Genomic DNA, 16,096 nt, shown 5'->3' with positions numbered 1-16,096 from the left:
CTAAATAGTGATGGACGCAAATTGAAAAAATGCACCTTTATTTCCAAATTAAATATCGGCGCCATACATTGTGATAGGGACATAATTTAAATGGTGTAATAAGCAGGAGAAATTGGTAAATAAAGTACATAGGTTTTAATTATGGCAGCATGTATTAATTTCAAACTATAATGGCCAAAAGCTGAGCAATAATGATTTTTTTCCATTTCTTTCTTATTATTCCTGTTAAAATGAATTTAGAATAAATTAATTCTCAGCAAAATGTATTCAATTTCATTGTGATGAGTAGTGATAAAGTTATTGGCAAATAAATGGGAGGTGAAAGTTGCTCAGATGTAAAAAAAAAATCGCAACCCTGTAGGCTGAAGTGGTTAAAAACAAAAATATAAGACACCAGGTAATTTCCAATTAGTAGTATGGCCCATACTCACGAGGGACAATTGTCGCCGCAACACGCGGGGCGCGCGTGTTGCGGCGATAGGTCGCCCGTGAGTATGGGCCGCGCGCACCCCGAACTGTCGCCCGTCGCTGAAGTCACCAGGCGATTGAAATGTTCAATCGCCTGGCGACAGTCGCCACCGCAACTCCGCCGCAGCTGTCGCTAGTCCGCGTGAGTACGCGGACTAGCGACAGCAACCTCCATTGAGGTACGCAGAGCTTCCGGCGGGGGGAGGAGGAACGTCAGCGACATCTTCCGTCGCGCCGCTGGTCCCTCTTCCGCGTGCGGGACCTGGCGAGGAGCTGTCGCCGGCCTGTCGCCCACACGCTCACGTGTGCTGGCGACAGGCCACTTTTGCCACCCGTGAGTATGGGCCAGTATACACACCATGCACAATCATACATTTTCAGTTCCGTTTTGCTTTCAAGAATGTTCTAAAGTTGATAATAATAATTATTATTTCAGTTATTGTTTCTCAGAGGATCTTATAATCTAATGACATTCACTACTATATGCTAATGTCCCTAACAGTTTAAGCCTAACTTTGAAGGAACCTTACTACAGTATTATACTACTGTACTTCTGTGATGTAAAAGTAGACAAGAGTGTCTAGATGAAATGCAATACAAATATGAGGAGAACATGCATTACATACGTCATGCAGATACAGTCCTGGCTATGATTTAAAGGATACCACAACTGAAATGTGACATAATGAGATAGACATGTGTATGTACAGTGCCTAGCACACAGATAACTATGCTGTGTTCCTTTTTTTCTTTCTCTGCCTGAAAGAGTTAAATATCAGGTATGAAAGTGGCTGACTCAGTCCTGACTCAGACAGGAAGTGACTACAGTGTGACCCTCACTGATAAGAAATTCCAACTATAAAATACTTTCCTAGCAGAAAATGGCTTCTGAGAGCAAGAAAGAGGTAAAAAAGGGGAATTTCTTATCAGTGAGGGTCACACTGTAGTCACTTCCTGTCTGAGTCAGGACTGAGTCAGCCACTTACATACCTGATATTTAACTCTTTCAGGCAGAGAAAGAAAAAAAGGAACACAGCATAGTTATCTGTGTGCTAGGCACTGTACATACACATGTCTATCTCATTATGTCACATTTCAGTTGTGGTATCCTTTAAAGAGGAACTGTAAGGAGAGGAAATCTTTTTAGAAAACAAATGCAAAGAAAGTGTGTTATGAGGAAAAGAAGAGACAAACAAAAGAGAGAGAAAAAAATCCTCTTATCCTGTCAGTGTGGTGCAGAAAAGTGCCTTATGCAGCATGAGTGGAATCATGTTTACTACCGGTGTGCAGAGGTAGAGGGTTCTTTATTCCTTTAGTTGAAGAAATAACCCTTTTTTTTCTTATATAGAGATCCAAGTTCATCCAGATTACTTAGGGCCCTGTTTTACACTGAAAATCGCTGCAAAATTAAAGCTATTTTTCCAAAAATTGCAGACGCAATTGTGACAACATTTTGCCATGATTTTCAGTATGAAACAGACTGGCTTGGTAATCAAATAACATCTAAATGGCCCTGGGAAAATCTGTTTACTTTATATTTGGTGGCAAAGTGTGAATGTATTAGATGGTTTGCACATCAAGTGAAATGCGGTTGGCTGCTGTTTGTTTTTTGTTTTTTTTCTACTACCATTCATTCTATTCTGTTAATAAATACATGTAGCGGAAGCTACCATACACCTGACTCAAGCGGCTTAAATATGACAGGCTGAGTTTTAGCATTGCACTAAGTGCCACTGATTCCATCTGCCTTTCAGTCTTTGGAATAAACTGCTTTTATTTTATTTATTTTTTGATGTCACTGGCCTGAGCAAGTCAGATAATGGAAAGTTGTCAATAGCAGTCCAGCAGAATGAAGGAATTGCCTATCCTCCTGGGAGACCATTTTGCTAAGTGAACTCCTGTACAATCAGCAGAGGATTTTTTGCCACAGTATGATTGATGGCAGCTTTTTTTTCTGAGGCTTCACAATCTGCTGCTTGTTTACATATCTACTAAATGGCTCAGAAGAATACTAATCATATTCCCTGTCAGCTCTTGATGATGTCCATCAAAATGCACAAAATTATGAAGAAATAAATAGATTAATAAACTTGCAGCTTGCTTACATTCTTCCTGTTGCTATTTTCCCATCATGTTTGCACATATGTGCATTGTGTGCTGTCATATAAACATGCATTGTATGATATTTATTTTTTAATCTCTTCAGTAAATATCATATGTACTACTAGGCTGTGGTAAACAGTTTTTGCACTTATGCAAATGATCTCCATTTTTCATTGCTCAGACTAGAGATCAGAGAAGATCCAGACATTCAGACATTAGATTACAGTCCTCAGGTCCCAGTAAATGTGTCTGTATAAATATACAAATATACAATGTATGATCAATTCTGATATAGTAAACAACTTTTCCTTTCTGAGTGCTGCATTACCCTACATAGCTATAGACGCACATGTTTTGTTTGGTTCAGATGACAAGGTGCTGTTCCTGGTGTCTGCCCATTTTGAGAAAATAATAGTATTTGACTGGGGAAATTCAACCCAGCTATCTTTTCTTTCACTGAGAAAAGTTGCCTAATCCATTTGTACAACCAACAATATCCAAAGTATTGCAAACAATACTGGGGAATTTCAAGTAATATAATGCAAACTATCTTTCCACATGCAATAGTGGACATCAAATAGTTGTAGTTCTTACATGTATGTAGTAATGACCAATACTGCAGTGGTGAAAAGTATAAACGTGGTGGATCGCTATGTAAATCAGGTGCCTATGGACATACAGCTAGTTAACATTTTACCAGAGCCTCTGCCCTTTGTCATGCTACAATATCTTCTTACATCTACTACCCCATCGTGAGCTGGCCCATAACTGGACTCCTAACACGTGACAAACCTGATAGGAGACTAGTAGAGAGGACACCTAGTCATATACATGCCATAACAGAATGAGTAGAGCAGAGAAAGCCATTGTATCACTCCAAATAAGCAGCAGCCACCGCCGCTTTTCCACAACATGAACACATGAACATCACTGCCATACAACCAAACCACTCCTACTTCCTCCTTTCAGCATCAAGGCTTAGCTGTAATTCCAAAAATGTTCTACATGTCCATGAGAAGTTAAGTGTAGGATGGAACAATGTTCCAGCCCATTTCAATCCCTCACAATAGGCCTTCAAACCAGGAAGCAAACACTGACACTCTGAGGCTCAACGGTGCTTTATTAGTGACAGTAGCTAGTGCTGCTGAGGTAAAAAGGCTTTATATTGACAGATAGGAGGCAGTGACCCTTTACAGGCCATTTTATGCTTTTGGGTTACCAAGCACATGTCTAGCAGAGAAAATTCCATAATTTTACGATTCACACTGATGTTCAGGTGTAACATTTGCCAGATTGTGTATTTAAAAAAAAAAAAAAAAAAAAAAGGCTCTTGAAGTCTCTTTAAAGTGCTTTTAACTACTTACATTTGAATGCACGTGATAGTAAATTTGCATCAATTAGCAATGTACAAGGTTTTGTGTGTTGCATGTCTGTACTTTGTGCAATAAACACATTGAAAGTACATGGCTGACTCCATCCTTTAGCCCGGTTTCTTGATTATACATTGCAGTTTTACGTGACAGAATGCTATACAGACTCCTCTCCCCTATTACATCTTTAAAAACCCATGAAGTCATCAGAGAAGAGCTGGGAGGAGGCAGCAGCCAGTCTCTCTCTATAAGCACAGATTTCCTAAATTCACCTACTTCCACCCTCTGCTGAGTTCCTCTGAGTTCAGCATTGCAGCTACAGCAGAGTCTCTGAGTGATAAGAGTCTGATGACATGCAGTACTATCCACAAAGCGTTGATCTCACAGCAGCATAGTAGGTGTAAAGTGAGAACTGTGTAGAAGCAGGGGGGCTCCTACTATGCTGCCACATCCTTACTTCTGAGAAGCATCTCTGGGTCACATGACTGACTTTTCCACAGGGAATTTACTTGGAACAGCTGCATCAAATTAAAAATATTGTAACTAGGGCTGTAATTGAAAATGACACAAAGACAACATAGCAAACAAAAACTAAGAAATATTACACTTTTATTTGTTTTTTTTTGTTGGTTTCCTGATCTACATCAAACTTTCCTCATCTTTCTGTTAAAAAATGTTTTGTTTTTGTTTTATTTCAAGTGCTGTTGTGACTGTATTGAGGTCAGAGGAGACATAATGTGGATGCACAACAAACCTCTCAAAGCATTGTTAATGTATTTTAAGTGCATCCTACAAGTCTGCATTAACTCTAGGCATATATATATATAAATGGTAATGTGTTTCCAATGGTGTGTGAATATAAAAACTACCTCTGTGCTGAGCCACTTCTCCTGTAGAAGTAGTCAAGGAACCTTTGCAAGGGCCAAGATTGACAATGTTTCTTCAGTGTGGTAACAAAGTTCGTACAAAGTCTTGTGCTGAAGGGGAATACAGACACTAATTTTCCCACCTGTGAATGTTCGTGGTTTTCTACAGAACATGTACTGTTGTTGGACTGTGCCAATACTGTGCAAGGAGTGCCCTTTGGAAATAAAATAAATTCTGAAAATCCCCCATGAAGAGATGATTAGTCCCAAACCTGTCAGAGCAAGGTTCAGTTAGATTATAATGCATACTGTTGAGTAACCACTACATAGGAAGTAAAACATTTATACTGTAGTTAATTTACTCTGGCACAAAATGTACATCCATATGTATGATTACATATGAACTTAAAACTTTACATACTTTTGCTGTAGTAGCCCTTTCAATAAAGTTTGCTCAGAGAGAGATATACAAGACATTCTGTGTGGACATTTGGGAAATCAGTGGTAACAGCAACTGCAGAGCCTGCAGGGGATAGGCTGTAACTATGGGCTAAAACTTCTTCTACATGTCTCAACAGATGTATTGTATGTTGTACTGCAAGTGTGTGTACTCTTCCACATCCATGCATGAAGATATATAGGGATATATTGCTCTGGTTTACCTTGGCCTAGGGGACCTGTGGACATTCTACTTTGGAGCTCCATTCTGTGCGTTGACCTCTGATTGCAGCTATTTGAATGTAATAAAGACAGTAAAGTGTTACAATATTCAGTGGTAGAGGACAAATACTTTATTAAAAGCCTAGAGGCAGTGAAGTGTATTATTTTCAATGGTAGAGAAGTAATAATGGTTATTAAGATTACTCAGTCGAGAGTTCTCCTGTCTTGTTGTTCTCACACATGTATGTAGTGCCAGCAATGTATAAGGCTGGATTTACAGTAGTCTGTAGCATAACACACACATTATAATGACTGTGAAGCTTTCATGCAGCGAGTTAGAATAATGCAATCCGGTACAACACAGATATGTGGACAGGCCCATAGAATTGTATGGGAAGTAAGGTGACATGCAGAATTATTCTGCAACGCAACTAGTGCAGTGTGAACTAGCCTTGACTGTTCTTTAGTGGAGCTCACAATCTAAAGTCATGTACACATGCTAGATTATAGTCGGCTGATGTGGCTGATAATGACCGCCTCAGGCAATAATCCGGCATGTGTACAGTAGCCACCGACCTCTACCTGAAAAGTGACCCGCCAGGCTGATCAACTTGTACAAGCGATGGTCTATACCTTTGGTATTGCCGCTCGCTTCACCTGCCGCGTGACATCATATCAGTGCCGTTCTGTTAGCCCTCCTCTCCCCACATTGCAACAGAACATGTACAGTTACTTACAAACATACTGTATAGCATCAGCCCAGAGTTGTTGCGACAACTGGTCCCGATCCCCATCGGGTGATGTCAATCAAGAGTGTGTACAGGCCTTAAAGGAAACCAGAGCTGACTAATAATAAAAGTTTTATACATACCTGGAGCTTTCTCCAGCCCCATCTGCACGGATCACTCCCACGCCACTGTCCTCAGCCTTCTCCTGCTCCGGTACCGGGTGCTGTAGCTTCAGCCTGTCGCAGCCAGTGTGATGCAAGAGAAGTGTACCCTCTACGTATCTCTATGGCGGCTGCTGGAGAGATACATAAAGAGCTCACTTCTCTTGTGTCAGACTGGCCGCGACTGGAGTAAGTAACAGGACCCGGTACCGGAGCAGAATACTGAGGATGGCGGCGTGGGTGCAGATGGGGCTGGAGGAAACCCCAGGTATGTATAACACTTTTATTAATTGTCAGCTCTGGTACACTTTCAGGTCATTATTGCATTTTTGGGCCAACCTGGGTGAGACAATTGAAATACCAGTTTGTTGTTTGGATTGTAGGAGGAAACCAGAACACCTGGAAGAAGCATTTGCAAACACAGGGTGACATGCAGAGAATAGCCTTGCTGAGGTTTTGCATTGTAGCACTGAAGTGCCAAACTCTGAGCACTAGCCCACTGGGCCTTGTTATCCACTGTTAAAAAAAATAAAAATGGATGGCCTATAATTGTTCTTCTTTTTACAGTTTCTTTTGTCAATTTTCTTCTCATTTGTCGTGAGAGGCAAGAGGGAGAATATTTCAAACTGCTTGCTTTATTGCCGGCTGTATATTGCTGTCACTTGGCACAGTACAGGCGTGCTTCAGTGCCAGAACTGCCTCTGCTCATCTGGAGGCTTTGCGTGTTCATCAATCACACTAACCGGGCACACAGTCAGCTGCCAATTTCAAGAAGTTTTTATTTTTTCACTTGGTAACTGGAGTTTGCTGAGAAGGGAGCCTCTATCTTAATGATATTCCTTTTAGGGTACGACAGTTCTCTGTACAGTATGGGAAACCTCAGAAAATGGACAAACTACATTTAGCAAATGATTACACGTTCCAGACATTGCTTATCCAAATAAATTTGTTGTTTTTTCATTGGTTGTCTCTGATTCACATTATATAATGTATGTGTACTGACTTAAAGAGACTCCGTAACAAAAATTGCATCCTGTTTTTTATCATCCTACAAGTTCCAAAAGCTATTTTAAGGTGTTCTGGCTTACTGCTTACTATCACCATCTCTGTAATAAATCAACTTATCTCTCTCTTGTCAGACTTGTCAGCCTGTGTCTGGAAGGCTGCCAAGTTCTTCAGTGTTGTGGTTCTGTGATGCATCTCCCCCCTCCAGGCCACTCTCTGCACACTGCCTGTGTATTATTTAGATTAGAGCAGCTTCTCTCTTCTCTCTTATCTTTTATAAGCTGGATAAATCCTCCTCTGAGCTGGCTGGGCTTTCACATACTGAGGAATTACATACAGGCAGAGCTGTCTGCACTCTGCAGGAAGAAACAGCCTGACACTTCAGTGGAAGATAGCTGCAGGGGGAAAGAAACACACAAATGATCTCTTGAGATTCAAAAGGAAGGGTGTATACAGCCTGCTTGTGTATGGATGTATTTTCTATGTGTGGACATACTGTACATCAATCTACTTCCTGTTTTGGTGGCCATTTTGTTTGTTTATAAACAAACTTTTTAAAACTGTTTTTAACCACTTTTAATGCGGCGAGGAGCGGCGAAATTGTGACAGGGGGTAATAGGAGATGTCCCCTAACGCACTGGTATGTTTACTTTTGTGCGATTTTAACAATACAGATTCTCTTAAAAGAGAATCTGTACTCTAATATTCTTACAATAAAAAGCATACAATTCTATTCCTTATGTTCTCCTGTGCCCCCTCTGTGCTGTTTCTGCCACTCCCTGCTGCAATCCTGGCTTGTAATTAGCAGTTTTAGGCAGTGTTTACAAACAAGACTGGCTCCTAACCAGAGTATCATAGGCTGAGAACTAGCTTACTGTGTGACTCATTCAGAGCTTGGAGGGGGTGTGTAATGCTGCAGATTCCACACATTCCAGCCTCAGCCGACAGACACGACAGAGGAAAGGAGATAAGATTTATTACAGAGACAGTGAAGGTTGCAGTAAGACAGACCACATTAGAACAGGCATAGGAACTTATAGCATAGAACAAATAAGGCTCAACATTTTGTTACAGAGTCTCTTTAACAAATTTGAAAAGCTAAATAGGCCCAAAGACTGGTTGCTATACACAGTTCCTGATTTATTTGTGGGTTTTAAAGCTTTCAAATTCACCATCTGTGACTTTCCAAACCACCTTGCAGTTAGTTTTGTTTCATCTATTAAAGAAAGTCTGAAGCCTACAAAATTTCCTCTTTTTTTGTTGTTGTTAAGGCAGTCCTCTTCAGCATTAATGGCATAGCTGAAACGCCACTATCCCACGGTAAGACGAGGTCTTAATCACCCTGAAATCCCTGGGAAAAATTGCGGAGCTCCTTCCCGTTAGAGGCAGAGCTGTGAGCAGTTGTCTGCCTCTCCCTGAATCAATCCCTGCTGATCGCCGCCTTTTCCCCGCCCCTCTCAGTCTTCTTTCACTGAGGGAGCGGGGGAGAGGTGAAGATCCTCGGAGATTGACGCGAATGGAGGCAGAGCTACAGCGCTAAACTCTGCCTCCCCGGGCAGCAAAATCTATGACTGTGAAAGTCTTTGATATTTGCCCCGGTATGTGGGTGGGATTAAGGCATCGTTTTGCCGCAGGATAGCGGCGTTTTAGCACTGCCATTAATGCTGAAGAGGACTACCTAAGAAATAGGTAATTTGATACGCTTCAGACTCTTTAATAGATGAAACAAAACCAACTGCAAGGTGGTTTGGAAAGTCACAGATGGTGAATTTGACTTCAGGCTTCAGAGTCTCTTTAAGAAAAATGTAAAGCAGCCTTTTAGTTTTGTTCATGTTTTTATTCGGGAAAATAGATTATGTAGTAAATTAAATTTATTGTAAAGCAAACCTGAAGCGAAAACAAAGCCCAAAAACGTATTATATAAATTCTATGTGTAGTACGGATAAGAAATAGAACATTAGTAGCAAAGAAAAGGGTCTATTTATTTATTTTCAGTTATATAGTTTTTTTTAATAACATTGCATAATTCTGTTACAGTTGCAGTTTTAAAGCGCACTCTGTCTTTGAAACTATAAAACAAAGCTGAAATAATGACCCTTTTGAGCTTTCCTGCAGTAAAACCTTATCTCAATCTATCTCTCGCTGTTTCTTGGCTGTTTGATAAGTGCTTCAGAAATCAGCACTGTATTGGACCCAGTGGTTCGAAGAGCTCAGAGAAGCTCTTTTGCAAAGATAACAACTGAAGTTTTGTAACTCTTCCTGTACTGGAAAACAATGAGACTCTTTTCTTTTTTACTAATGTTCTATTTACTTAGCTGTACTTCACATACAATTCATTATATCATAAGTTTATTTTCACTTCAGGTTTGCTTTAACTTCTTGAGGACCACAGTGCTACACCCCCCCCCCCCTAAAGACCAGGCCATTTTTTGCTAAATTAGCCACTGCAGCTTTAAGGCCTCGCTGCAGGTCCGCACAACTCCGCACACAAGTGATTTCCCCCCCCCCCCCCCTCCTTTTCTCCACAACAGAGCTCTCTGTTGGTGGGGTCTGATCACTCCCCCAGTGGTTTTGTTTTTTTTCATTACATCTCCCTATATATATATTTTTATTTTTTTCCCCCCTAACCTCCCTTCCTCCCCCCGGCCAGCCAATGCTGGCGATTGGCTCAGACGATTGCTCTGTGTCACACGGCTGTTCCCAGTACAGCGCTGCCTTAGATTGCAGCGCTGTACTATGATAATAGAGGCGGTTTCGCCGTCTAACAGTCTCGGAGCGGTGATCACTCCGCCTACCAAGCGGAGTTGCATGCGTGATCTCCTGCTAAATCCAGCCCCTGGATTTGACGTCAATTGGCATTAGGCGGTCCTGGGGCTGCCGCCGCAGTCACGCACATTGGCGTAACGCGGTCTTTAGGTAGTTAAAAAGGAACCAAACTAAATAAAAATGCTTTTACCATATTGCACCAACAGCATTAAAAATGTAAAATACAAATATACTACCTAGCTACTCTTCTGCCTTTTGATAAGTGGCTGCATCAAATTCAGGCTACCACCATCTTTAAAAAGTGTGACAAGTGCAGGAAAAACGCAACACTGCTCTTTTGAGAGACAACAGGCCTAAAAGGAACAATTGGCAAACCTGCTGTTTGAGTTTGTAATGTTACAGACTTTCATGGCGCAACAGTAAATGGACACAAGCTTTTGCTTCCAAAACCTTATTAGGTCAAGGTGTTCTCCACAATTTTCAATACAATAATCGATACCAATCCATGATTTACAGTTAGATTTGGTACTTGGATTTGACTTCACCTGCAGCCTTTCCCCCTTTTGTGAGGTGTGTTTTCTCAGCGGCATGGCATCTGTCATGGTTTACAGATGAAGCCCCCAGTGCTAGATGATAGCAACAGGTGTCCAGATAATACTTTTTTTTTTATCCAGATGATAGGTTATCCCCACTTATCAAACAAATCACCCCTATGCACCTCCACCACGATACATTGGACACACCAATAAATTCAAATAACGTTGATCTGTGGGTGTAGAATTGTCTCTCTCTTTGGTCAGTGTTACTCAGGAAAGGTTCATAGAGAATTACTGATTTCTGCTTACTTCAGTCATCCAGCATCTCTGCACCAGGAGGATTGCACAATATTCACAGAAAGAGCCTCTAGTTCAACATGTTGCAGGCAAAAAAAAATAAGGCAAATACAGTATGAATAACTGTGAGAAAATAATGGAGAACTATTTTTACAAAAGTGATGGCAAAGCAGGTATCTTTCTCTCTCTACCCCCTAAACCTCAGTGTCTGGCTGTCTGCAGGAAGTGTGTTATTGAACAGAGGGTGTGTCAGGAAGAGGCTGTTTGGTAGTATTTAGCTCAATTTTTATTGTTGAGTGATGCCCAGAGCAATGCATCACAAGTACCCATAATGCATTAGTGGCTGAATCCCGATAAAGGAGGCGTTGCTGATCCTGTGTGGTGGCAAAATCTGTTTGTTAAATAGTAACAGGCACAGTTTCCAGGCTTGGCACAGGGGTTTTTGACCATTCCTTGAGGTCTAATGTTAATGGTTGTAATAAAGCATTTGCTGAGAAAATCTTTTTTTAAAGCTTGTGTGGTATGCTTGCATTTCTCAAAACTGCTGGTCACTCACTGTCTCCTTCTTATTTACTACACTCACTGTCTGCCTTCTCTTAGAAGGGGGTAGATGAGCACAGTGAATGTCTTTCCTTGAGGAGCCAAAAGGGTCAGAAATGGCCCTTCATAAATCCCATTATAAAACTGTTAAAACTCCTAATAAAAACTAATGACTGTATGCCCCGGCATAAATTAAATTGTGTGACCAGCAAAGTAAAAACAAGAAAACATTTCATAAATCATTCAGATTGCCAAAACAACGGGGTTGACCTATATTCTTAACTGCACTCTTTAGTGACCGCTAAGCCAAAATGAAATGTCCCACAAACATATATTTCTGGCATGTAAAGGAAAGTATCCACAAGAAAAGTCTTTCTTTTCTATGCTAACCATTTTTGGAGAGAGAGTTTGGCTCTTTACATGAGATGATGGCGGGTGACCTGTTAACAATCACTTGTGGTTACACTGGGCAGTGGACCCCCTCCATCGCTGTTACAACAGTCTGCAATATGATGTTGTTTCTGTTTGATTTTGAGGAAAACTAGAAACAACCTGAAGACAGGAAACAAGTGATCATATATATAGTCTAAAGAGAATATTCCAAACCTCTGAACCTTTTTTTGTATGTAGCCATTAGACGCTAGTCAATTTAGCAATCAATCCAAAATTGGTATGACGTTACTACTAGTAGGGTCTAGAATTTTGCCCTGCCAGACTGTCCATATATTTTGGTATTTCTTGGGGCAGTGCATCTTCTGTTTAGGTATGTTTTATATAGGGGCAGGGACTTTACGCCTTGTTCCAGAATGTCAAGATTTCTTTCCTAGCCTGAAAGCTCAGCAACTGAACTACAAAACCACTTGTAATGGTAATAGACCATTGAATTTCCACCTGATCACACTTATAACTGCACAGACCCATCTGTGTGATTAGAATTTCCTGAAATTCAGGAGTTTATTAATCATCCAATGTCTTAAATATCTACATTAAATGCTTACAACTGCAGTGTTTTAAAGAGATATCTAGAGAATGACAAGCGACTATCTTTGTCTAAACTTATTTTTTTATTCATGGACTTCTAACTCAATACTTGTCAAAACATGAACATCAAAATGTTTTACCTGATAAATCAGATTTTTATGTACAGCTTCATGTGTGTTACAAAAGCATTTCAGAGTGATTTCTAATGATTACTGGAAACCTGTTCTAAATACCGTCTCTAACACAGATGTTTTTTTTTTGTCTTGTCTTTTTTAGAGCGATGCGATGATTGGGGAGTAGACACTCGCAAGCTGACCCAAGCATATGATAGAGAACCTGTCCGAATCAGATGCCCTCTCTTTGAGGAGTACCTAAAGCATAACTACAGTACAGCGCATTCCGCTGGCCTTACCTTAATGTGGTATTTTACAGGCCAAGGAAAGGACCTTGAAGAACCAGTCAACATTCGTCTTCCAGACAACAGGATTAGCAAAGACAAGGATATACTTTGGTTTCGCCCTGCTGTTCTCAATGACACGGGGAATTACACATGCATGCTGAGGTAAATTAATCAGTGAATCAAAGGTCATGTGTATACAGTTGATGGCTAATGTGTTGTTGATCTCTCCCTCTGTTGGTACTAGCGTATCAATGAGTTATTTTCTTCAACCTTCCTGATTGCTTTCCTAGTGATAGTACTCAGCGACCTTTCTCTGTAGGGACCCTGCTGACATATCATTATCTATCCATCCAAACTTGGCTTTAGAAGGTGACTCTTTCTAGTGCAGTGACAAAACAAGCATTATTTATATTGTGCTTTTCTCCTGGCGGACTCAAAGTATTTGAGCTTCACCCACTAGGGTGCACTCAGTGGGATCTAGCAGTGTTAGGGAGACTAGCACAAGGACTCCTTACTGAATAGGTGGAAGAGCTGAGATTTAAACCTGTGTCAGAGGCAGATCCCTTAACCATTACACTCTTCAGCCACCACCAGTGGGTGGGAAGAACAGCGAGACACTTCCAACTGCAGAGAAATCCAACAGGGATTAATTGAAAACCCAATTATGGTGGATGTAGTCTCTTCCACCCTTACACACTTGTGGCTTTATGAATTTATGAACCACTCTGCAGTGCTAAAGATAGTTCATTTTTTATGAAGTTGGTCATTTCCTATGAATAAATAATAATATAATGAAGAGGTTAACTGTTTCCTAGGATTCCTCTCTAAAAGGTTACACTATACAGTTATATTTTTGTTAATTAAGATTAAGTTCACATGGGCAGTCTTGTGGGGGGGGGAGGATGCCAAAGATCCACTAAGTCACCCTTGTGTTGGCCTGTATGTGAAATTGAACAAGCTGTGAGTTGTGTTTAGTGGTTGTACAGCATGTATCAACCATGCAGTTTACACACTGTTTGAAAAATTGTGCCTAAAACATTGGATTCTTCAGTTTAAGGAGTGCTAATCGCACCGTGTGAACTAGACCGAAGGGCTCCTTCACACTATGGTCAATGCTGTGTTATGCAATCTGCATTGCAACATCTGCACTCCACTCTATATAAATAGATAATGCCTGTTCACTAAAGACTGTCAATGGCATGCAAGTCATTCCAGCTTGCATGCACTTTTCATGTAAAGTGTATGCAACTTGAAGTTAGCTTAATCCCCAACTCCAAGGTACAAATGTGCATAACATTTGCACTCACGTTTGAATTACAGTAGCAACTTGGATTGTAAGTAATTGCAAGACAAACAAAAAGTGTTGTGTATTGATAAGCAAAGAACATATACGCACGTCACATTGCCACAACTGAGACGGTGGTTCTTCTGTTCTTTGAAACAGCAGGGTTATACTTGATCCAAGTGTAGTAATTGTTCAATGTCCCATTTCTGTGAAATCCTCCAAAGGAAGCAAAAACAACTGTCATTGTTCTTTGTTAAAGCCATGCTAAAAGAAAAAGATTGTGGTGAGCAAACACATAGCAATGCTTTTGTTAGGTGCAGTGGCGTAGCTAAGGAGTTATGGGCACCAGTGCACGTTTTACATTGACCCCCCAAGCACTCTACACATAACAATTGATATGGTGCAACAAAACCTGTTAAGGACAACCACAGTGTCAGAGGTGCAAGAAGGGAATGGGGAACAGTCTGTTAATGAGTAATACTATTTAAAGCATCTACAGTATAAAAGTGATTATTACCAGCACATGATCAATAGAGAGATGATACTGTGTTTGAGGAAGGACCTCTAGTGGGACTTTCTGGCCCAAGGACCCTGGTGCGGTCGCAACCTCTGCATCCCCTATTACTACACCACTGGTTGTGAAAATCTTCTTATACAATAACCCTCATCCTTTCGTCTCCACCAGCCACAATTCTTTTCAAAAGTTAAGCACACATTCATTTTGTTTAACTGTGTGCATTTTTACTTTATACAATACACTACTTTGTATAAAATATTTTGCTATAAATGTTTTTGGATTGTGGAACACATTTCATTAATTCCTATGGGGACATCCCATAAGACATTGTCACAAGTGCTTTGGATGACAAGCATGTGTCTGGAAAGAATAATGCTCACAAACCAAGGTTCCACTGTTGTTTGGATCTCATTGGCCAACTCTACTGTTTACATCAGTGATGTGGGGAAAAAGTTTGCAGGATTTTATAGTACAGGGTTCAAAATCCATCCAGGAATACAGTATTGAATATGTCTGCATAACATTGCAGTCAGTGGCAGTGTAGGGGCATTGTATAACAGTGCCACCCTGATCATGTGATTGAGCCCTTACTGGTTTGAAAAAAAATAACAAAAAAAAAAACATATAACAGCTTACCGACATATGAAAATGAATAATCCTCTTGGAGTGTATATACATGGGAGAACATTGTAAAAATCTACCTATACCCTGCACACAATGGCCTCAGTTCACTATTATTAGCTTTATTGAACACTTTATCCGAACATCTGATTTACCCCATGAGTAAAATCTAATTTTGAATTCCACAGAATGCCAGTCCTGCACTCCCTTCACTGGCTACCTATAAAATGGAGGGTCCAATTCAAGATCGGCCTACTGACATTTAAATCACTACATAATCTGGGCCCTGGATACATGAAAGACCTGTTACAGCTGCGTAGCAATCCCTGCAATCTCAGATCTACAGGTTCTAATAATCTAGTCATACCCAGAGTCCACTTAGAAACTTTTGGTCCCAGAGCCTTCTGTCATGCTGCTCCTACGTTCTGGAACTCCTTACCTCAGCAGATCAGAAAAGCTCCTTCCTTGGACGTGTTTAAATCCAGACTGAAAACCCACCTGTTCAGTTTAGCATTTGCAGAAATATAACTTTTGTTGTGTGGCTACTTCATCCTACTACCAATTACTAAATCTGAGAGAGCCTAAGCACTTTGAGTTCTATGGGAGAAAAGCGCTATAGAAATGGTATTGTATTGTATTGTATTCCCCCAACTCTAATGTCGGACATAGTCCTAGAAGGAGCATAATGGCTGCCACCAGGGACGCAGTTGTCTGAATATAATCCAACACCCTGCCAGCCCCTCCAGATCAAAGGCTCAGACTAGAGGTGGCCACACACGATACAATAAAATG

General features: G+C 40.6%; 1 protein-coding gene across 11 annotated transcripts in view; it reads left to right on the top strand.

Moving 5' to 3' along the window:
- The window catches only part of IL1RAP (interleukin 1 receptor accessory protein), a 337,672-nt gene that overhangs the window by 237,523 nt on the left and 84,053 nt on the right, over positions 1-16,096 (top strand). For 10 of the 11 annotated variants that reach the window (XM_068281196.1, XM_068281203.1, XM_068281194.1 and 7 more), the window contains one exon: positions 12,758-13,043. In XM_068281196.1, coding sequence (XP_068137297.1) covers positions 12,758-13,043 — 286 coding nt within the window. Of the gene's footprint in view, positions 1-12,757; positions 13,044-16,096 lie in introns of those variants that run through there. The other variant, XM_068281205.1, reaches the window with a different exon arrangement.

Source organism: Hyperolius riggenbachi, chromosome 4 (assembly GCF_040937935.1).
Source record: "Hyperolius riggenbachi isolate aHypRig1 chromosome 4, aHypRig1.pri, whole genome shotgun sequence".
In the NCBI taxonomy this organism is placed as follows: Eukaryota; Metazoa; Chordata; class Amphibia; order Anura; family Hyperoliidae; genus Hyperolius; species Hyperolius riggenbachi.
Note: the sequence above shows the minus strand (reverse complement) of the source record. Positions and strands in the feature narration are given on the sequence as shown.